This window comes from Peromyscus leucopus, chromosome 1, assembly GCF_004664715.2.
Source record: "Peromyscus leucopus breed LL Stock chromosome 1, UCI_PerLeu_2.1, whole genome shotgun sequence".
Classification (NCBI taxonomy): Eukaryota; Metazoa; Chordata; class Mammalia; order Rodentia; family Cricetidae; genus Peromyscus; species Peromyscus leucopus.
The window spans coordinates 32,019,910-32,038,902 of NC_051063.1; the positions used below are offsets into that span (position 1 = coordinate 32,019,910).

General features: G+C 44.3%; 1 protein-coding gene across 3 annotated transcripts in view; it reads right to left on the reverse strand.

The window, feature by feature from the left end:
• The window catches only part of Acsl5 (acyl-CoA synthetase long chain family member 5), a 46,214-nt gene that overhangs the window by 18,715 nt on the left and 8,506 nt on the right, over positions 1-18,993 (reverse strand). For 2 of the 3 annotated variants that reach the window (XM_028875081.2, XM_028875080.2), the window contains exons 2-5: positions 9,485-9,669; positions 6,037-6,145; positions 283-347; positions 71-172 (exon numbers count right to left, since the gene is read on the reverse strand). In XM_028875081.2, the coding sequence (XP_028730914.1) occupies positions 71-172; positions 283-347; positions 6,037-6,145; positions 9,485-9,640 (432 nt within the window). In that variant the 5' untranslated portion in view covers positions 9,641-9,669. Of the gene's footprint in view, positions 1-70; positions 173-282; positions 348-6,036; positions 6,146-9,484; positions 9,670-9,856; positions 9,904-18,993 lie in introns of those variants that run through there. The other variant, XM_028875082.2, reaches the window with a different exon arrangement.

The following is an 18,993-nucleotide window of genomic DNA, read 5'->3' on the forward strand; positions in this document are numbered from 1 at the left end:
AGTCATCAGCAAATGTCAGAATGCTGTATTGGGGGATATAATTTCACTTAGTTTAGCATCAACGTGGTACCTCTGGCCTATTTTGAGCAAAGATGCCAACAAATTGGTCCTGCGATGGCTTGTACCCTTTATACAAAAGACAGGAACCCAGGTACTCTGCTCGATCAGACACCTAGGAGAGAGAATAAGGAGTCAGGGAGAAGAAGTCAAGATCAAAAAGAGACCAAAGCACCTCATGGCATATCAGCAAAGGCATTTTCCTAAAGCATGAGCTTGACTTGCCTGTTTGTAGGATATCCATCTGTAGGGCTGGTTTGGCTTTCTGTATCCCAAGCAAGGTCCATTGTCTAAAACATACAACATTGACAGCAAAATCAATTCTAGAGGCAAATTGTTTGTTTGGACCAGACAAGAAAAAAGACCACCCAGGAGAGGCAAAGACACAAAGGATGAATCTAACAAGAATCTGAATTTCTCTGGTGTCCAGGAAAATTAAGGGCAAACATTTAGGAAATATTACAAGGCAGGGTAGTTCAGTATTGATTCCATGGCTACCATAAGAAGACAGGCATTCAGGCCACCTATATGGACTACATAAACAAACTAAGCTGCACAAATAGACACAAACAGCCTGTATTAAATAAGAGAGAGAAAAAAATTGAGCATCTCTATAATAAAAAATATGCTAATGACAAAAAAAAATCACAATATGAATCATGGTCCTTCCTGTACCATTACTAACACTATTTTCTTCCATTGTTCTTATACATGGTTTTACACAGTTGTGGTCATCAACATATTTGGAATAAACAGAGAATTTTGGTTCTGTGCTTCCTCCCCCAATTTGGTATAAACAATTCCATGCTATTTTTTTTTTCTCTGTAGAGATTTCAACAGCCATCTGATGACTTTCACTGTGGTTCTGTATAACAGTTCCAAGTTCCTCAATCCCTCTAAATAATGCTATGGTAAGTATTATCAAATTTATCATTTCAATTTAGAATATTCCTTTAAACACTGTCCCTTAGTATGAATACAAAGAGTTGGTTGGTTTTTTTTTTTTGTCAATTTGATACAAGCTAGAGTCATCTGAGAAGAGAGAACCTCAACTGAGAAATTGCCTCCATCAGATTGGCCCATGGGCAAGTTTGGGGGCATTTTCTCGATTAATGATTGATGTGGGAGAGCCCTACCCACTGTAGCTGGTGCCATCCCTAGGCAGGTGGGCCTGGGTTGTATTAAAACTCAAGCAGGTAGGCAGCACCCCTCCATCATTCTTACCTTTGCTCCTGTTTGAGTTCCTGCCCCGACTTCCCTCAGTAAGCGACTACGAAGAGGAAGTGTAAGCCAAACCACCCGTTTACTTCCCAAGTTACTTTTGGTCATGCTTGGTTTGTTGTTGTTGTGGTTGCTGTTGTTGTTATTATTGTTTGATCACAGCAATAGAAAGCAAACCGGTAGAAGGGGTCAGGACTTGGGTCGCCCAGCTCTGTGCTGCTTGGCAGGACTGTTGTAATCATTTACTTCTGTCGGACCAGCTGGGTTTTAGCACCCTCTCATAGATGTAAATCGTGCTGTTTAAAATTGATTTGGGGGCCTTGTAGATCTGAAAAGTTGCTACTTTCATATGCTTTAACAGATAATGAAACTGGATCTTTCCAAATATTTTTATATTTTGATCTATTCTCATGAATCAGCTGTTCATGTACTTTACTTGTTTATCTGAGAGTGTCTTCTAAGGTGGGGAATCTCACGCAGACCTGTAAGAACACAGGCTTGCCTTCAGTATTTCTGCAATTTGTGCCTTACGTTGGACAGTAAGAGAATTTAATAATATAAATATAAATAAATTTACAGTATAAATTTATAATATAAGTATCTGAACCACTTGGCCTGCCTTAAAATCAGAACAAGTCTGGGAGATTCTAGAGATGTGGCCAAGTGGTAGAACATGGGCTTGGCATGCACAAGTCCCTGGGTTCAATCCTCAGCACCACCAAAATAAATAGAAATAAATGAGTGACAGTCCAGGAACTCAGCCAGATCGCTGAGAGGAATTCAGGTCTTGCCCAGGGAATCCTCACTGAGAACTGAAGGGCAGATTTGTGGACTTCTCAATCGAGTGATGAAGGAAAAGGGGAAGGAAAGCAGGAAAGAGACAGCAGTTCTGATTAGGGAGATTCAAAAAGTGAATGAGGAGACTGAGGGACACACTATCACTTCCCTTCCTGCCAAAACAGCTTCGGGAGAAATAAAATCTCAAGCCAAAATATTCCCTGGAGTGTAGCAAGTCCTGACAAGCCCATTGACCACAGTCACTGATCGCCAAGGGCCGTGTCTCTGGGCCCACCAATGAGATCCTTTGTCCTGATACGGTCACTAATGACAGCTACTGTTGACGACCTGCATTTGCTATCACAGGCACATTAACACTTGGTCTTCAGGACTATTGTCATTCCCACTGGACTAAGAATTATGAAGGCCTGGGCCACCTTGAAGCTCACCTAATAAGAAGGAGAGTCCATGCATGTAGAGGAGACTCTCCCACACCTTCTCATTACTTCCTGATTAATAAAACTGCTTAGCAGAGGCCCTTAGCCACGGAGCAAGTCAAATAATTAGCCCAAAGGGGCAACAGCTCAAGGCTCATTAAATTCTGTGCCCATCAGCTTTTGCTCGCAAACTCCTGACCTCCTTGTTTAACTTACTCAACTTGACTTGGTTGAGTTCTAAGGTGTGACTAACTTCAGAGATTACAGCGGAGAACACCGTCACAGCCAGGTGGACACCCGAAGCTGAGCAGAGTTTAAACTGCGTGCAGAACCTCCAGAACTCCTCTTTTTAATTCTTCCTAAGAACCGTTAGGTCTCATTTTCTGGAATTCTGATTCAATGGAAAAAAGCTTGAACCATGGAGTACACATTTTAACCAGCATTCCCAAATGAGTCTGGAAGTTTAAAGGACTGACTGATACATTCAACCCCAGATATAACATCAGAACTGCCATTTTCTTCTATGGCAGTGGCCATACCAGTCCATCAGCCTGCTTATGTAATATGCTCTCTGGCCCTACCACTTGAATTCTAAATTAAAAATTTCAAAAGGTCCCAAATGAGAGGTCTTTTCAGTCCCATATAAAGTGTGGAATGACTTGTTTTTAGGTGAAAAACAGCACAGAGTCTAGTCGCTTAATAGAACTTCTTAAGATAGAAAATTATGAAGGCAATTCTGTTTTAGCCATCTACTCTCTGAAGTCCCCAGAGAAGTTAAGCCTTTAATGTTTGATTTGTTTTTTGTTGTCTGCATGGAATCCAAACAAATGCTGATTTAGACCCAGAAGTATGAGCACAGGCTCTTGTAGAAACAGAAAATTTCCTTAAAATAAACCTTTCATATATGTGTACATGATTTTATATCTACAAAATCTAGGAACCACAACTGAGAAAAAATATGACATTTGCTTCCTGAGACTGATTTGATTCACTTAATATGATTATTTCCAGTTGCATTCATTTTCCTGCAGACAACAGAACTTCATTCTTTTCTAAGGCTGAAAAAATTATATTGTTCAGTATTTGTACAATGCACTGTGGATCTGATTTGCATTTTAAAAGTCATAGCATGGACTGTTCTAAGTTTAAAGTCAAAATAAATAGGTATGCCTTTGTGTAAGCAGTGGGTCATATGTGCTTATCTATATATACTTTTTTTTGTTTGTTTTGTTTGTTTGTTTTTGTTTTTGTTTTTGTTTTGTTTTGTTTTCCGAGACAGGGTTTCTCTGTGTGGAGATGAAGGGGCTTCCTTCACTTACATTTCCAGGTAACAATCCACCACTGAGGGAAGTCGGACATGAACTCAAAGGGGGTGGGGGTGGGGGTGGGAGTGGAGAGGGCTGTTGGTGGGGGTGGGGGATCCTGGAGGCAGGAGCTGATGCAGAGGCTATGGAGGGGAGCTGCTTACTGGCTTGCTTCCCCTGGGTTGTTCAGCCTGCTCTCTTATAGAACCCAGGACCACAGCCCGGGGGGTGGCACCACCCATCATGAACTGGGCCTTCCCCTATCACTAATTAAGAAAATGCCCTACAGGCTGCCTACAGCCCAGTCTTACAAAGGCATTTTCTCAAATGGGGTTCTCTCATCTCAGATAACTCCAGCTTATATCAAGTTAACATTAGCTACTATACAAGTGCAATATTATGTTTCGATTCTCAGTTTAATTTTTTATTATTGTTTTATTGACTTTCTGTCTTCATCGTTACACACAATAAATTTGAATTGACACATATATCTTTTCCATAAATATTGCGGTACTTACCATGCAGAGTGTCTTTTTCACTCAAATCTTTGGCAGATTAGTAACTTATATTTCTTAAAATAATATCTAAGAATTCACCTGTGAGCATACTTTTGTGTTCTTCCCACACAAATTATTTCTTTACTGAAAGTTGGTATAACATGCTCATGTACATGCCAATATTCCACATATTGAAAATATGCCAAGTCTCCATTTTGAATAATATCTAAAGTCATTTTAGAAACTTACTATCTTACCTTGAATAAAAAATATGCAAAGAAAAAATTGTATATTGTGTGTGTCTGTGTACACATATTTATACACACACACACACACACACACACACACACACTTATGTATGTGTGTACACCACATTTCCTTAATTCATTCTTCTGTTCTTGGACACCTAGGTTGGTTCCATACCTTGGCTTTTGTGATTTTACTGCAATAAATATTGGCATGAAGGAGTCTCTGTGATGTGCTGACTTGAAGTCCTTTGGGTAAATACTCAGAAATGCTGTAGCTGAGTCATGTCGTAGTTTTATTTTTACTTTTGTGAGGAACTGATCTCTGTATTTTATTCTTGGGAGAATGGGGGATATACTACCATACATTATAGATTTATATGAAAGTGTCCTTATGCAACACTATCATGAACAATGAATATACACAATGAAAATTAAAAACAAGTGAATAATTTTTAAAGGACTAAAAAATAAAAGAAATCTTTCCTATGGAGGAGTAACCATTTTTGTTAAAATAGTGACCAATCTATCTAGTCGAATCCATCAGACTGCAACCTAACAGACGTAAGCTTAAGTATCAACCCCAATCTTTTCTACTTCTTTGACCTTGTGAATGTCTTTGATCCCTGGAGTCTCCATTTCCTAATCTTGAAGATGGAGAGTAACAGTAATTAGCTGGTTGTGTCGATAATGTGTGTGCAGAAGAGGTTGCATAGTTAGTTCATCTTGGGGTTGGCTACTGACTTGGTCATTGATAATGGAAAGGGAGGGAGAGATAACTGCCACACAGGCAAACTGATACCAGGCAAAATACTGCTCATAAGAAGAGAGAGAGAGAGAGAGAGAGAGAGAGAGAGAGAGAGAGAGAGAGAGAGAGAGAAGACAGGCAGTTGGGAAAGGAAACATGGGTGCCTAGCACTGGTTCAACAGAATGAGACAGTAAGTATCAAGACTCTGTTTGTTCCAAATTAACTTAACAAAGCCTATTTGATGTTTCCCCCTCCCCCAAGACCCAGAGATAACTACTTATGTGATATCGAACGTGATGGCAGGACCAAAAGCATGATGCAGAAGTCAAGAAAGAGCTGAGAACATTTTTAAGTCTCGGTGGTTAATCCTGGCTCAGGTTGTTTACATATAGTTACTGCTAGGAAATACATTATGAGAAGAAGTTCTTAAACAAATACAATGTATAGTGAGCTCCTCAAAACACCTGCATCCACAGGTCTGGTCCAATCCTGGGCAGGGTAGTTCCTTCCTGTGTTGGGTGCAGATTTAGAAAGCAGAGTGTGTGGAAACCTGATGTGGAAGAACTGAGCTCCACACTCTTCCCAGCCACCCTCATTCTGATGTGGTGCTTCATACCTCTATGTAGACTGTGGGTCTTTATGGGCCACAGCCTTCACATTGCTGGAGGTTTAGAAGACAGACAGGGAGGAACAGGGTGAACCAAAGTCAGGTGGGCTTCTTACAGACAAGGCCAGATACCCAGGCTTACCAGACACAGCAAGTCCTCTTTGGAAAATTTCATACACTGTCTTGGCGTCTGAGAAGTAATGAAGGATTAGGTCGTTGTTCTTCTGGAAAGCACCCCTCCGGGCTCCTCCCTAGGACACAAGACCAAGTTTAGGCAAAGTCTGAGTTTCTCTTTATTCTCTCCAAAACTTTATGGGCAGATATCATATCTGAAGTCATGGGGATACTATCTTCATTGCAACTTTCATACATGTATGTGATTTGGTCTGATCACACCTGCCCCCTCACCCTCTCTAGCCCTTCTCCCTACAGCCTCTTCTCCTCCTCCCAACAACCCCCCCACCCCCGACTTTCATAGGGGCTTGGAATCTATACAAACTGATGGCATGGCTGCCCCGTGATAGGGTTAAGGGAAAGTTCTTATTGTAGATGAGAGAGAGGACAGCCAGAGGTATCCGGAAGATCCAGAGCAAAGAGAAAAGTAGTCAATGAACATGGCCAGGGACTGAGCCAGCCCATGGGGTGGGGGGTGGCGGTTACAGAGAGAGGGAGAGAGACAGAGGGAACATATCAAAAAAGCAGGGTTATAAGGAGAATGAGTCGGGGGAGCTATGAGATGGAGGGAGTGTAGGAGAAGAAGGACTAAGACACGAACATGCACTTTAAAATGTGTAACTGTTACTTTTAGGAAAGTGAGGGAGCCTGGAGGCCAGCAAGGACTTTGGTATGCTAATAGGTGTCACAGATAGCCATCTGGCCCTTGTGCCAGTGATAAGTGAAAGTGAGTCCTTAGGTAGAGGGAACTGGCTTCACAAGCTCCTGAGGAACACTGGCTTTTGTCTCCTGTAGTCCAGGATTGCCTTTTGGAGTTTGGGAAATTGGAGTTTCCTTTGGATGGAGAGAGTCCACATGAGTATGAGTGAAGAGCAATCCAGTGGATTGTAGGAAATTTGCCAGTGGCTACATCATGGAGTACTCTAAGTTCCTATATATCCAGCAGCTTCCAACAATTGACAGTTCCCCAAAGGGGAGGCAAGGCACAGCCCCCATGAGCCCCTCCTTCTTCCATGCTCAGACAATGAAAAAGTATATATTTTATTTATGTATCGCATGCATGTGCATATGTGTTGGCATGTGTACCATAGCACACTTGTGGAGTTCAGAAGGCAAGTCCGAGCTGATTCTCGCTTTCTACCCCATGTGGGCTCAGCTAGGCCTCAAACCTGGGACAAATGGATGAAGTGCCCATTTAACATTTAACAAAGCAGACCTGGCTGCCAGGTTCTCCCAGCATCCCTCAGTCTTTAAGTGTTACAGGGTGTGGCTAGCATAACCTAGCCCCTACCCTAAACTTCTCCAGCCAAGGAGCTGGGCTGTCCTTCCCTATATAATCCAGCCATTTTGGTCACCCAGCCCTTTTTGTCTCCCCTTCCCTCCCCCCCCCCCACCTCTTGTTCTGGATCTCCCCTCTCCTCATGGGGCTCTCCCAGATGTCCCTGCTTCTGGCTCTGCTCTCCCTTTTGTCTACACTAAACCTCCTCCTCCTCCACACCTAGGAGCAGTCACGTCCTCTTTTTTCTCTTTCTTTCTTTCTTTATCTGATGCTGAAACCCGGGACTGGCACATATGAGCTCCCTTCCGAGGAACCTGGCCTCTCTCTGCTGATCTGACTCTCCTCAGGTGTGTGCAGAAAATTGTTTCTGCTGGCTCCTGCCTTCCATTGAATCTGACCCCAAATTCTAGGGTGTGCCTTCTCAGCTACTTCTCCCCTCCACACGCTCTAACAATTCTTCCCTTTGTCTATGCCATGAGTGTCTCTCCGGCTCCTAGATCCTTCTACACCCTCCCAAGGTGCCAGCCTGGGCACTCACCACATCTCTGAGCTCTGGCCTGCTGCACCCTTCTGGGTACCTACCACAGGCACTCACCACTTCCCTCCCCTGCCCTCTCATCCTCTCTAGCTGTCTCCTGCTTTCCCCTGGGAACTGCAGTCCCGCGGCTTCTGCTTTTAGCTCCCTCCTTCCTTTTTATCTCTTTTTTTCTGTTTCTTTTCTTTTAATTCAGGTCCCAGGGGATTGAACTCAGAGATAAGCACCTTTACCCACTGAGCATTTCAGCAGCCCCTCAGTCAATGTCTTAAACCTCAACGTTGTAGTATGGTCATATTATATTTTACATGTATGTGTGCTTGTTCATGTGAGTATATGTGTTTGTGTGTGTGTGCATGTGAGTACATACATGTGTATGTGTGTATTTTCTTGGAATAATGTCTGGGTGTGCATTCCATGGCACACACACATGGGGGGCAGAGGACAACTCTGTGAAGTTCTTCTCTCCTTCCGCCTTTCCACGGGTTCTGGGGATTGAGCTCAGGTCACCAGCCTGCAGAGCAAGAGTCTTTATCCACTGAGCATCTCACTAGCAAAAGCAGATGTCTTCTCAGAGTTGGCAGATAACTGTCTGAATCTGTCCTGCCTTTATTTTTATGAATAAAGTTTTATTGGACACACTCCTGCTCATTTATTCCCACATTGCTGGTGCTTTCACTCTCTAACAGCATTAAGTGGCCGTAACAGACACCATATGGTCCATGAAGCCACACAGTTTACTGTAACCTTTGCCTCACAGGGGTTTCCTTGCTGTAGGGGAATCCAAATGCGAAGTAAACCATACTAAGATAAGAGGAAGGAACCTGGATGACTGAGGATGGCTTCCCCGGGGGTTAGGAGGTGTTTCACTGAAGGGTGGAGCTTTGCTGCGGAAAATGGAGGAGTTTCAATATAGTTGAGAGGAAGGCTGAAGGGGGAGGGGTTATAAACGGAGCAGGTGAAGGAAGACTGTGAGAAGAGCAGGAGGGGCCAACTGGCCACGGAGAAGGAATAGGACGAAAATGGACAGTGCCACTCTCGGAGGGCGGAGGAAGAAAAGGTAGGGAGGACGTCCTTGGAACTGTCTCTCAGAGGTCAGGAGGGAGCCGAGCATCTGTCTGAAAGACAGAGGAATGAGCCTGGCTCCACTTCCACCAGTGTTGATGAATATTAACTAACTGAGACTTAGAACTCAATAAAACAACCTCTCTACCATTCTCAAACACGATGTTTCCAGGAAGCTGGTCTCCTGGCAAAGTGTCTCTCTAAACAGCTAGACAATACATATCCTAGGCTTCATAGAACACGTATAAGCTGCCCTTTATAAACAATTTATCCATTTAAAGATTTGAGCACTATCCTCAGCTTTCCATCTGCAAAGACAAGGGAGCAGTTTGCAACCTGTGATCTCAACCACTGTCTCCTAAGGCTCCAGTCCCTGTTTCATTTTGTTTCAAGGGAAATTTGCTAGAGGAAGAGATTTACATGTGGAGAGTGAAAGTTCACTTTCCCACATTCTTTCCGTTCCTATGTTAACCTCGGGTTTTGAATTGCAGTTTGTGTTCAGTCAAGCTGAGAAACTGAGGATGCTGGGAACATTACCTCAATCCCCACAGACTGGTTGTCCAAGTCAATGAGAGGTAAGACTGGCTGCGGCCTGTTGATCAGCCACAGGAAGATGGCCGTTCCGAACGTCAGGAGGCAGATCAGGGCCGGGGTCGGGAGTGGGGAAAACAAGAAGTTAAAAATAAAAAGCATCTTTGTGAATACCAACAGGAAATTCAGACCTTAAAAAAAAAGAGAAAGAAAGAAAAAGTTAGAGGAAGTGGGCGTGTTTTTTTACACTGTTTACTGAGGCACACACATGTACACACACACACACACACACACACACACACACACACACACACACACACACACAGTCATGCTCTCCAAACAGAGCTGGGCCTCTCTAGAATTTCTTGCACTGTTTACCTTAGCAATGTTGAAAATAATGGAAGCGTTCTCCACCCTGTCCACTTGACCGTCCTCACACAAGGCAGAAAGAATCAAAGAAGACAAGTTAATCATTTCCCAACTGTGAGAACCACCTGCCTCTTCGTTTGTGGCCCACAGAGCCCAGAGGCCGCCTTGGCACCCAGTATATGCTAGTAGGGGAGAGTGCGCCAGACAGCTTCCCCTGCTCAGGCAGAGTCCAGCTCTTCCGTCTGGACTTCCCTTGGCATAAACTAAACAGAAGGGACCTCTGCAGAGGTGACGTCACAGGTTTCACAAATCAATCACTGTGCACGAAAGACATTTCCTGCTGGCCAGATAGGCTCTGCCTGCTGCTTTCTGTTTTGAAGCACCAAGCATGTCACTAAGTTAACAGTGGTACAACCTCCTGTGTCCACTATCCCCACTACCCCCCATCTTAGACACGCAGAGGAACCATTTTGCCCTGAGACAAACATCTGAAGTACAGAGAAAGGCTGTCAAGAATGTACTCAACACACAATGAACAAAAAAGGATTTGGGCCAGAAAAGGCTCTTAAAGGTACTGAAGCGGACCAAGCTTCCTCCTCACTAGCTGTCCAAAGCATTTCCAGCCACATTCTCCTCCCAGCTATTCTACAGGAAGAACTAACTTGGGGAGGCCCTACGAGCATCCCTATGAGGGATGTCTGTCCCACCTAACTTTCAGACTTGCTTAGGCTAACAGTAGCTGATGAGTATTGACTATGCCCGGCAATGAGTCGAGGTGGACACCAATGCCATGGAGAACCGTTCCCCAGACAACAACATAGACGCTTCTAAGGGTCCAGTGACTTTTCCAAGTCCACTCACGGTTTCCATTGTTCCTTCTCTAGGAAGAGCTATAAACATGTACCTTGTTGTTTTCTTATCATTTCTAGGCTCAGGACTCAAGAACCAAATATCTGGGGCCTTACAGATCACAGCAAATGAAGTCCCAGATCTGCATTCTTCAAACTTGACAGCAACGCACGACAGAGCACCATCTCAGAGTCCAGGCCAAACTGATCCTACTCAAAATCAAAGGGGCAAAACAAGCCCAAGAAAAAGTTTTATCAGGTCAGGATCTCAGCTACCCTTAGAGTGCTTTGAGGCAGCTGCCATTATTTGGCACCTGGAACCTTCTTCAGTGAGGGCGACTCTTCATTTTAGTCCGAGAAAAGCCATAAGGCATGGGGGGAGGGGCAAGAACAAATGGCAAGAGGATTCTGGGTCACTGTTCTCATGGGTCGGTCCGCTGCCTGACTATGGAGTGGCTTCTTTCCATTTTATGGAGGAAAACTAACCTCCAGGAGGCTGACACAACAGTCCTCAAGCTCTCTGTTTTCTACGTTGAAGTCAGGGGTAGAAAATAAAAGAGAAACAGGAGCCAGAAATTGCCCAGCTGGGTTGTGAAACAATAGGGAGCTATCGTGATTCCCTGGCAGGGTTCTGACAGCTGGGGCTTGGGAATCCAGCTGTGCCTGGGCTTGTACAGCCATGCCGGACTTCAGGAATCAAAGTGTGTTGGAGCAGCCAGGTAGGTCACCATTTTTAGGACAGCCATTCCAACACAGGATGAAAGGGAGACAGCCCCAGGAAATCTGCGGCTTTGCCAGCAAATAGCAGAGCCGATTAGAAATCTACTTGGTGCTTGCCCCCACCTGCCGCCCAGTCCTCTCGTGGGGCTGGGGCACTGCTGTTAGCCAAGCTGGATCTTATCACCTGGGCTCTCTCCCTCTGCCCCAAGCTCACCTGCAAATGAACAGAGCCTTACCTGGCCTCCTTCAACTGTGGGAACAAGTTTGTGGCATTGAGAATGTTGCCATCTCCTCGAGGTGGCAAACTGACATTAAGTGGGAGCCTTACAAACACTGTCTTCAAAGTAGGGTCTAAAGGTGAAGTTTCTGTTTGGTGGTGGTGGGGTGGGGTAGGGGTGAAAAGGGGGAGGGAGGGCCAGTGGCCTGGTAGATAAACCACTGGGAGAAAGGAGACTGGGAATCCTTGACTTGTCTCAAGAGGGGCAAATGCTGTCAATCACAGCTAATTGTTACCACATAGTCACATGGGCCCAGGGTCACTGGGTTGTCAAATTTTTCATCCTTGGACAACCCAGAAGACTAAGATATCGTAATACCTCAGTTTTAATGAGTGGGAAGCTTTAAAAGAAATCAATAAGAACACATCTCCTATGTTAATTCGAAGCACAGTCTGCCTATATTTGGCTAGTCCTTTTAGACCTACTTTGGTCATATTGCCTACAAAGAGAATGAGTCTGAAGATGTCACTACAAACAATGGACGACTTACACGTTTAAAGAGAACGAAAGGACCTTGGTATGCTGGCAAGGGATCTGATGAGCAGAAGGTACTGAAGGCTCTATTTGTCTGTCCACAGAAATGGCTTCCTTGCTCAGCTTGCTATTGCCAGCTGAGTTTCAAACTCAAGAAGTTTCATGGAATTTCAGATGGTTCTCCTTGCTGCCCTCGAATTGTTTTTAAATTGTGACAAAAATCATCCAGCAGAACTAGCCATTTAAAAATGTATCATTCAGTGGCTTGGGAAGATAAATCAATTAGTGAAGTTCTTGCTATATAAGCATGAGTTCCATCCCCTGGACCCATGTAAAAGCTTGGGGGTGGGGTGGCACATATTTGTAATCTTTGAAATAGGAAGACAGAGATATGCAGGTCCCTGGAGCTCACTGCCTAGCCAACCTTCATGAGCAAGCTTCAGTCCCAGCAACAGAGCCTGCTTCAAAATAAATAAATAAATAAATAAATAAAAATGAGGTGACCATCTCCTGAGGAACCTCACCCATGCACACCTGTGTGTATGCGCTCTCCTGTGATATCTGAATACTCGCATGTACACTCACATAAGCACACTTGCACACACATCCACACCCTATGACATTAGTTTAGCACTACATAGGACAAGTAAATGAGGCTGTTTAGGTAGCAAAAAGCCAGAGCCTGAGAGAAGGTGAGTTTCTCAGGCTCTTGGGTCCTTAAGTTGAAACTTCACTGGATGAGGATGCTATGGTTACCATTCTAGCCCTTAGAATCTACAAGCACTCCCAAGACATGCTCAGATAAACCAGGGCAAAGCCAACACCCCTCTTGCCCTGAGTTCTGTGTGAAACAAACCGTACTTGGGGTCCTCCCCCTCTGGAATCCCCTGCAAGCATTGGTGTGATGGCATTTATTTTTTGCTTTAATATCATGCCTCTGTGGGGGAAAATTGGGGAGAAGTGTGATCATAGTAACAAAAAGAGGAAAGAGGTGTGTCCTGCTGCACCTGGAATTTCAGTTCCAGGCTGTCTACACAGAGAGCAGGAGCCACATTATACATGAGGACACCCCAACCTGCATTTCCTAGCTCCTACTGTGTTCATGTCTGGGATGTTCTGAAGCACACCTCCTGCTGCAGACTCCTTACAAACTTCCTGGACCAATGCTGCTGTCCAGGTTATGAGCACTCTACTTTCAGCTTTGGATTTTGCTCTCTGCGGAGTCAGGGCAACATTTATTCATTAAGTTCCTTTCATTTGAATGAAGTTCTTAAGGGACCTTCTCTACACTATCACTCAAGCTGCCCTTGTTTGTTGTAAGTCTTTTGGATTAACTCTATAGGCTAATTTTTCCCCTTGATAGTCCCTTTCTTGTAATATATTATTTTTGTGCAAGGGGCCTGGGTTGGAGTCCTAGCAACACAAAATACTTTTTAAAAATAAATACATACTAGCCTGTATTTGGGGGTCTGGAGGAGAGATGGTTCAGTGGTCAAGAGCATGCACCACTCTTGTGGGCAACCATAGTTTGTTTCCTGGTACCTTCAGGATGGGGAGGGCTCACAACCACCTGTGACTCCAGCCTCAAGGATCTGATGCCCTCTTCTGGCCTCCACAGGCACCTACACACACACACACACACACACACACACACACACACACACACACACACGGCATTCACTCATATAGATAAACACACACACACATCATAAGAAGCTGAATTTTTTAAAGATTGTATTGTTCTACTCCTCCTCTTCTGTTCAGAACCTTCCCCTCACGTTCATTCTCACCTCCGAGCCTGCGTTCATCTCACTGCCTGCCGCTCTTCCCAGCTCTGACAGGCCTGTGTGCTGTTCACAGGGCTGGAGTCACCTCAGCCGCCCACTGCTCGCCCTATTAGGCGCTGCTTTCTCCTCTCCAGTCATGGGCCACTCCCTCTTCTCGTGGGGCTCACTATCTGCTATCCACTGCCCCTCCTGAGCTAATCCCCTCATAGGAACAAGGTTTTTGTTCCATTTGCTGCTGGGCCTCCCATGTCTACACCATGCTGAGACTCTAGTAAACTCTAAACCGAATAACTCACTTGTTTTCCAGTTTAAGATAATCTGTTCTCAATTGTTTCAGTTAACCTGCTTTCTCAAATCTTAGACCACAGAAAAGTCAAGCACCATGGCATACACCTGTAATAACACAAGCATTTAGGAAATCAGGACAAGGGGGATAAAAGTTCAAGACCAGGCTGGACTACATAGTGAAACACTGCTTTGGTTTTGTTTGTTTTGTTTTAAAGCTGGGCCGGAGAGACAGCTGGGTTCATATAGTGCTTGGTACACAAGCAGGGGGACCTGAGTAAGAGCCCAGACCTTACATTAAAAGAAGAGGGTAGGCATGGCTGTGCATGCTTGAAGTCCCGGTGCCAAAGAGGCAGAAGGCAGAGATAGGTGGAGCCCTGCAGTTCATAGGCAAGCCAGCCCAGCCTACTCAGCGGGTTTCAGGCCAGTGAGGGACTGTGTCTCAAAAATAGATGGATAGAGCCAGGCTCGCATGCCTTTAATCCAAAAGAAAAAAAAGATACATAGATAAATACACACACACACACACACACACACACACACACACACACACACACACACACATATATATGGAGACAGACAGACAGACAGACAGACCAGGCCCAATGGGTAAGGGGGAGATTCTGCTACAGGGAAGTCTTTCCCATTGCTTGGTATTCCTTTCATTGAGTCTTTTTCCTAACTTTAGTGCTAAAAATCTGCCCTCCAACTCTTCTCCTAATGGAAAAGGTAAAACAAAACAAGAAACAAGGTACATGGTGCTTGAGGAATGACACCTGAGGTTGTCTTTTAGCTTCCATAAGCATGTGTACACGCACACACACACATACACCACACACATGCACACACACTTACACACACACATATACACACCACACACATGCACACACATAATACACACCACACACACGCACACATACATACACACACCACACACACGTACACACACATTTACACACACATACACACACCAAACACCACGCACGCACGCACGCACGCACGCACGCACGCACATACTTCACTCCAGCCAACCTTAGGAAGAATCCTCTCACATCAGTCTTTTGGTGAACTAATGAATTAGAGATGGAAGATAGTGGGAAGGGTGTGTTTATAATACACATCAAAACTAGACTCAGAGCAACTGAATTAAATGATCTGTGTTTTCCCATCTGTGGAAAGTCTAGCCAACAATCACTATGTTACTTGGAATCTTGGGAACAGTAGACGATAAGGCAGGGCATCTTTACTTTCTATTTCTGGAGAACTCATTATTTTCCATGCAATAATGATATCTATATTTGCAACTATAAAGTTAAAAAAAAATCTGCCTTCTAGAAAGTGGACAGGCTCATTTAGACTTAATTGGTTTCTCTGTTTTCTTGTTGCATGTATGGACTTATCCTGTGGTGAGTTAAAGCTCATTAGAAAGGAGATCAGGGTCCCCCAAGTTCTCGCATCCAATTAGTTAACACATTGTTCCACACTTTGGTGTGATTTTTGTCTCCTAGAGACTATGCCACCTGTCTTACACCTCCCCATGATTCCACAGGGGTCATTAGGATGCTGAGTATGAAAGCTCTGGCCTGGGCGTCCCATTTCTAATTCAGCTTTTAACTTAGGAGGACCCCTTCTCAATTATCAACCACAGAGCCTCTATGTCCAGAAAAAGCAACGGCCAAAGGTCGAAAGGGCACTGCAAGTCAATAGTACCATTTGTATACCTGGAAGGATGGAATAGCCTCTTCATTAATGTGCAATGAAGTTGAGTTAGATGTGTGTACTTTTTCCAGGCAAGTGAGAGATGTTGTCTCAAGGGGGAAAACTTGCACAGGCCTGTAATCTCAGTACTGGGAGAGCAGAGAATGGAGGATCCTGGGGGTTGACTGACCACCATCTAGCTGAACTAGCAAGGCTCAGTTTCAGTGAGAGACACCACTTCAAAAAATTAAGGTGGGAAGGCAGAAGACACTTGCTGTTGGCCTCTATGTGTTCCCATGTGCATGCATTTCAGCACATACACATACATGTCCAGGCACATGCATATACAACATACACACAAAGTGTAGCATCAGTTTTCACTAAAAGACAAGGCAAAACTTGATGGTGTATACTCATGAAGCAGAATCAGGAAGAATATTTGAGCCCAGGAGTTGGAGACTAACCTGGGCAATATAGTGATACCTGGTCTCAAACAAAACAAAAGCTGAAAGGAGATCCTAACAGTGGGAACAGGGGCTATCTCAGACTCTTTTACTGGCTTCTGAGACCCTACTCCTCATACTGGGTCACCTTGTCCAGCCTTAATACATGGGGAGGTGCTTAGTCTTACTGCAACTTGATATGCCATGTTTTATTGATACTTATGAGAGATCTACCCTTTCCTAGGTGGAGATGAAGAGGAGGCAATGGGGAGGTAGAAGAGAGGGACTAGGAGAGGGGGGGTGCGGCTGGGATTTAAAATAAACAGATGGGGGGAAAAGCTATGAGGAGAAAAAAGAAAAAAGAAAAGAAAACCTTCTAAGGAAATAGAGGTAATGAGCACTTTTTTATTTTTTAATTGCTGATATAATCCAGTAAGGTAGCTAGAACACTCAGCACATAGGAAAGTCAAAGTTTCCCATACTTCATCCAAATAACTAATTTAAAAATCTTGGAAACGATACCATTACAGGGGTAAATGTAAATGTTTAGGACTGGCAAGATGGCTCAAAGGGTGATGGTGTTTACTACCAAGGCTGACAACTTGAGGGTAACCCCTGTAAACCCCTTGGGGAAGGAGAGAGTTGACTCCTGGAAACTATCACCTGACCTCCACGAGTGCACGGTGGCATGTGAGTGCACACACAAATAATAAATGTCAGGAACTAAAAGAGACGAGTTAGATCTGAGCCGCAGAAGAGCTTGAAGATGGAAGAACATGCCTGGAATAGCTGAGATCTGTCTCCTCAAATCTAGATGTCCGCCACAACTCTAAACCAATGTGATTTTCCTGCTAACCTGACACTATCTGTAAAAACACTCAGAAAAATAAAACTCACAAGGAGTCTAAAAGGTTCTGAAAAAGAATGGAACTGGGCAAACATCATGTTTGAATTTCACTAGTGAACTATGAAAGTTTTCTAGTGGCTACTGAGTATGCACTTTATTTAGTAAAATAATAATGAAACACGCCCAGTAGGCACTATAAATACATACTAAATAGCATTTAATATCAAAATAGATTCTATTTACTTACAACAAATATACTGGGATAATGTGCTACCCACTCAGAAAGAAAACATATAAAGCTGATTATTGACTTACTCCAATAAAGCAAGTTAGAGATGGAGCAGTCTTCAAACATAACACAGCAAGAAGCCTAAGACTATCTGGGAGAGAGTATTACAGAAACATAGTTTAAAACATTGGTGGAAAGACTCAAGATGGACATGTAAACTAAAATCCAGAAATGGAAACAATGACAAGCTCGATTACATAACACTTTTAAAAATGATTGACTTGTTGGACCGTAACACAAGGAAATTGTCAAGCACCTCACGTAGGCCAAGACCTAACTCCCTGCACTAAACTCTCAGAAGCCACATAAAGACAAAATCCAGCCCAATGAAACAAGGGCAGAGGCATCAGTAGCACATGTGTGGCAAAGGAGTCCTGAAAGTGAAGACAAGACACTCAACTTCAGCAATGCTTCTTGAAAATTACAAACTGAAAAGCCCCAGCCTGTCTCCCCGACTCCCCATTAAACCAGCAGAAACAAGAGAGTACACTATGCAATGTTAATTGTGGAATATAAATTTGGTACAACCTCTTAAGATGGGGAGTTACCCTCTGCTACAATTTAAATGTTGGTTTAACAATTTGTCCCAGCATTCTACCATCAATTTATCCAGTAGCCACTGTACCCAGCTAAGTGGGACTGTTGTCCATTGAAGAAGATGAAAGCAAGCCTGCATAGGTCACTATAGCGTGATGGGACACTGACGACGACGACGAAGCTACGTAAGCAAAGGGACTGGGTTCTAAAGGAAGGGGCGAGTTTTGGTCAGGGAGGCTTGAGTAGCTAGTTCTAACTGGGAAGGAAATGCTTGGTGGCCTATATTGCTTCATCTGAAATGCATATTTTGTTTTATCTACAAACTAATATATACACCTATTATCCTGCCTCTGACTCAGGCAGCTGGTGTAGAATGTTCCACCCCCGGTTCAGTACAGCGGCTGGGCACACACCTGGGAGCAGCACCGCCTCCCAGCCTTGTTTCCATCAGTGCCGCTCTCCCCTCACCAAAACAACATTCCACAGGAGCCTTTTCCAGGATGTGCAGTGTGTAAAGGATGTCTCAGCCACTGAGCAAGCCAGCCTGAACTGCAGCTCTGAGGGTGGAAACTTTTTCATTCATCTCTGGAGCAGATAAGAATCCAGACCAAAGGTGGAGTCTGAGTCACAGTGCCAGAGGAGCTATGAATATGCAACTTTCAACATTTACTCCAAGTAGCTGAGAAGAAAGACTGGTGTGAGATCCTGACCTATGAGCCAGTAGATAACTTCCCAGCCACTTAGCAGCACCCACGCTCTCAGGCCACCACCTCACATTAGCCATGTGATCGGGCAAAGCCCTGCTCCTGGGTGTTCTGAAAGACACACACACACACACACACACACACACACACACACACACACACACGCTCGCACAGGCACGCCCATGTGCTCAGAAAGTCAGGAAAGTGGCATCTTGGACTCGTCACAAAGATTTGTG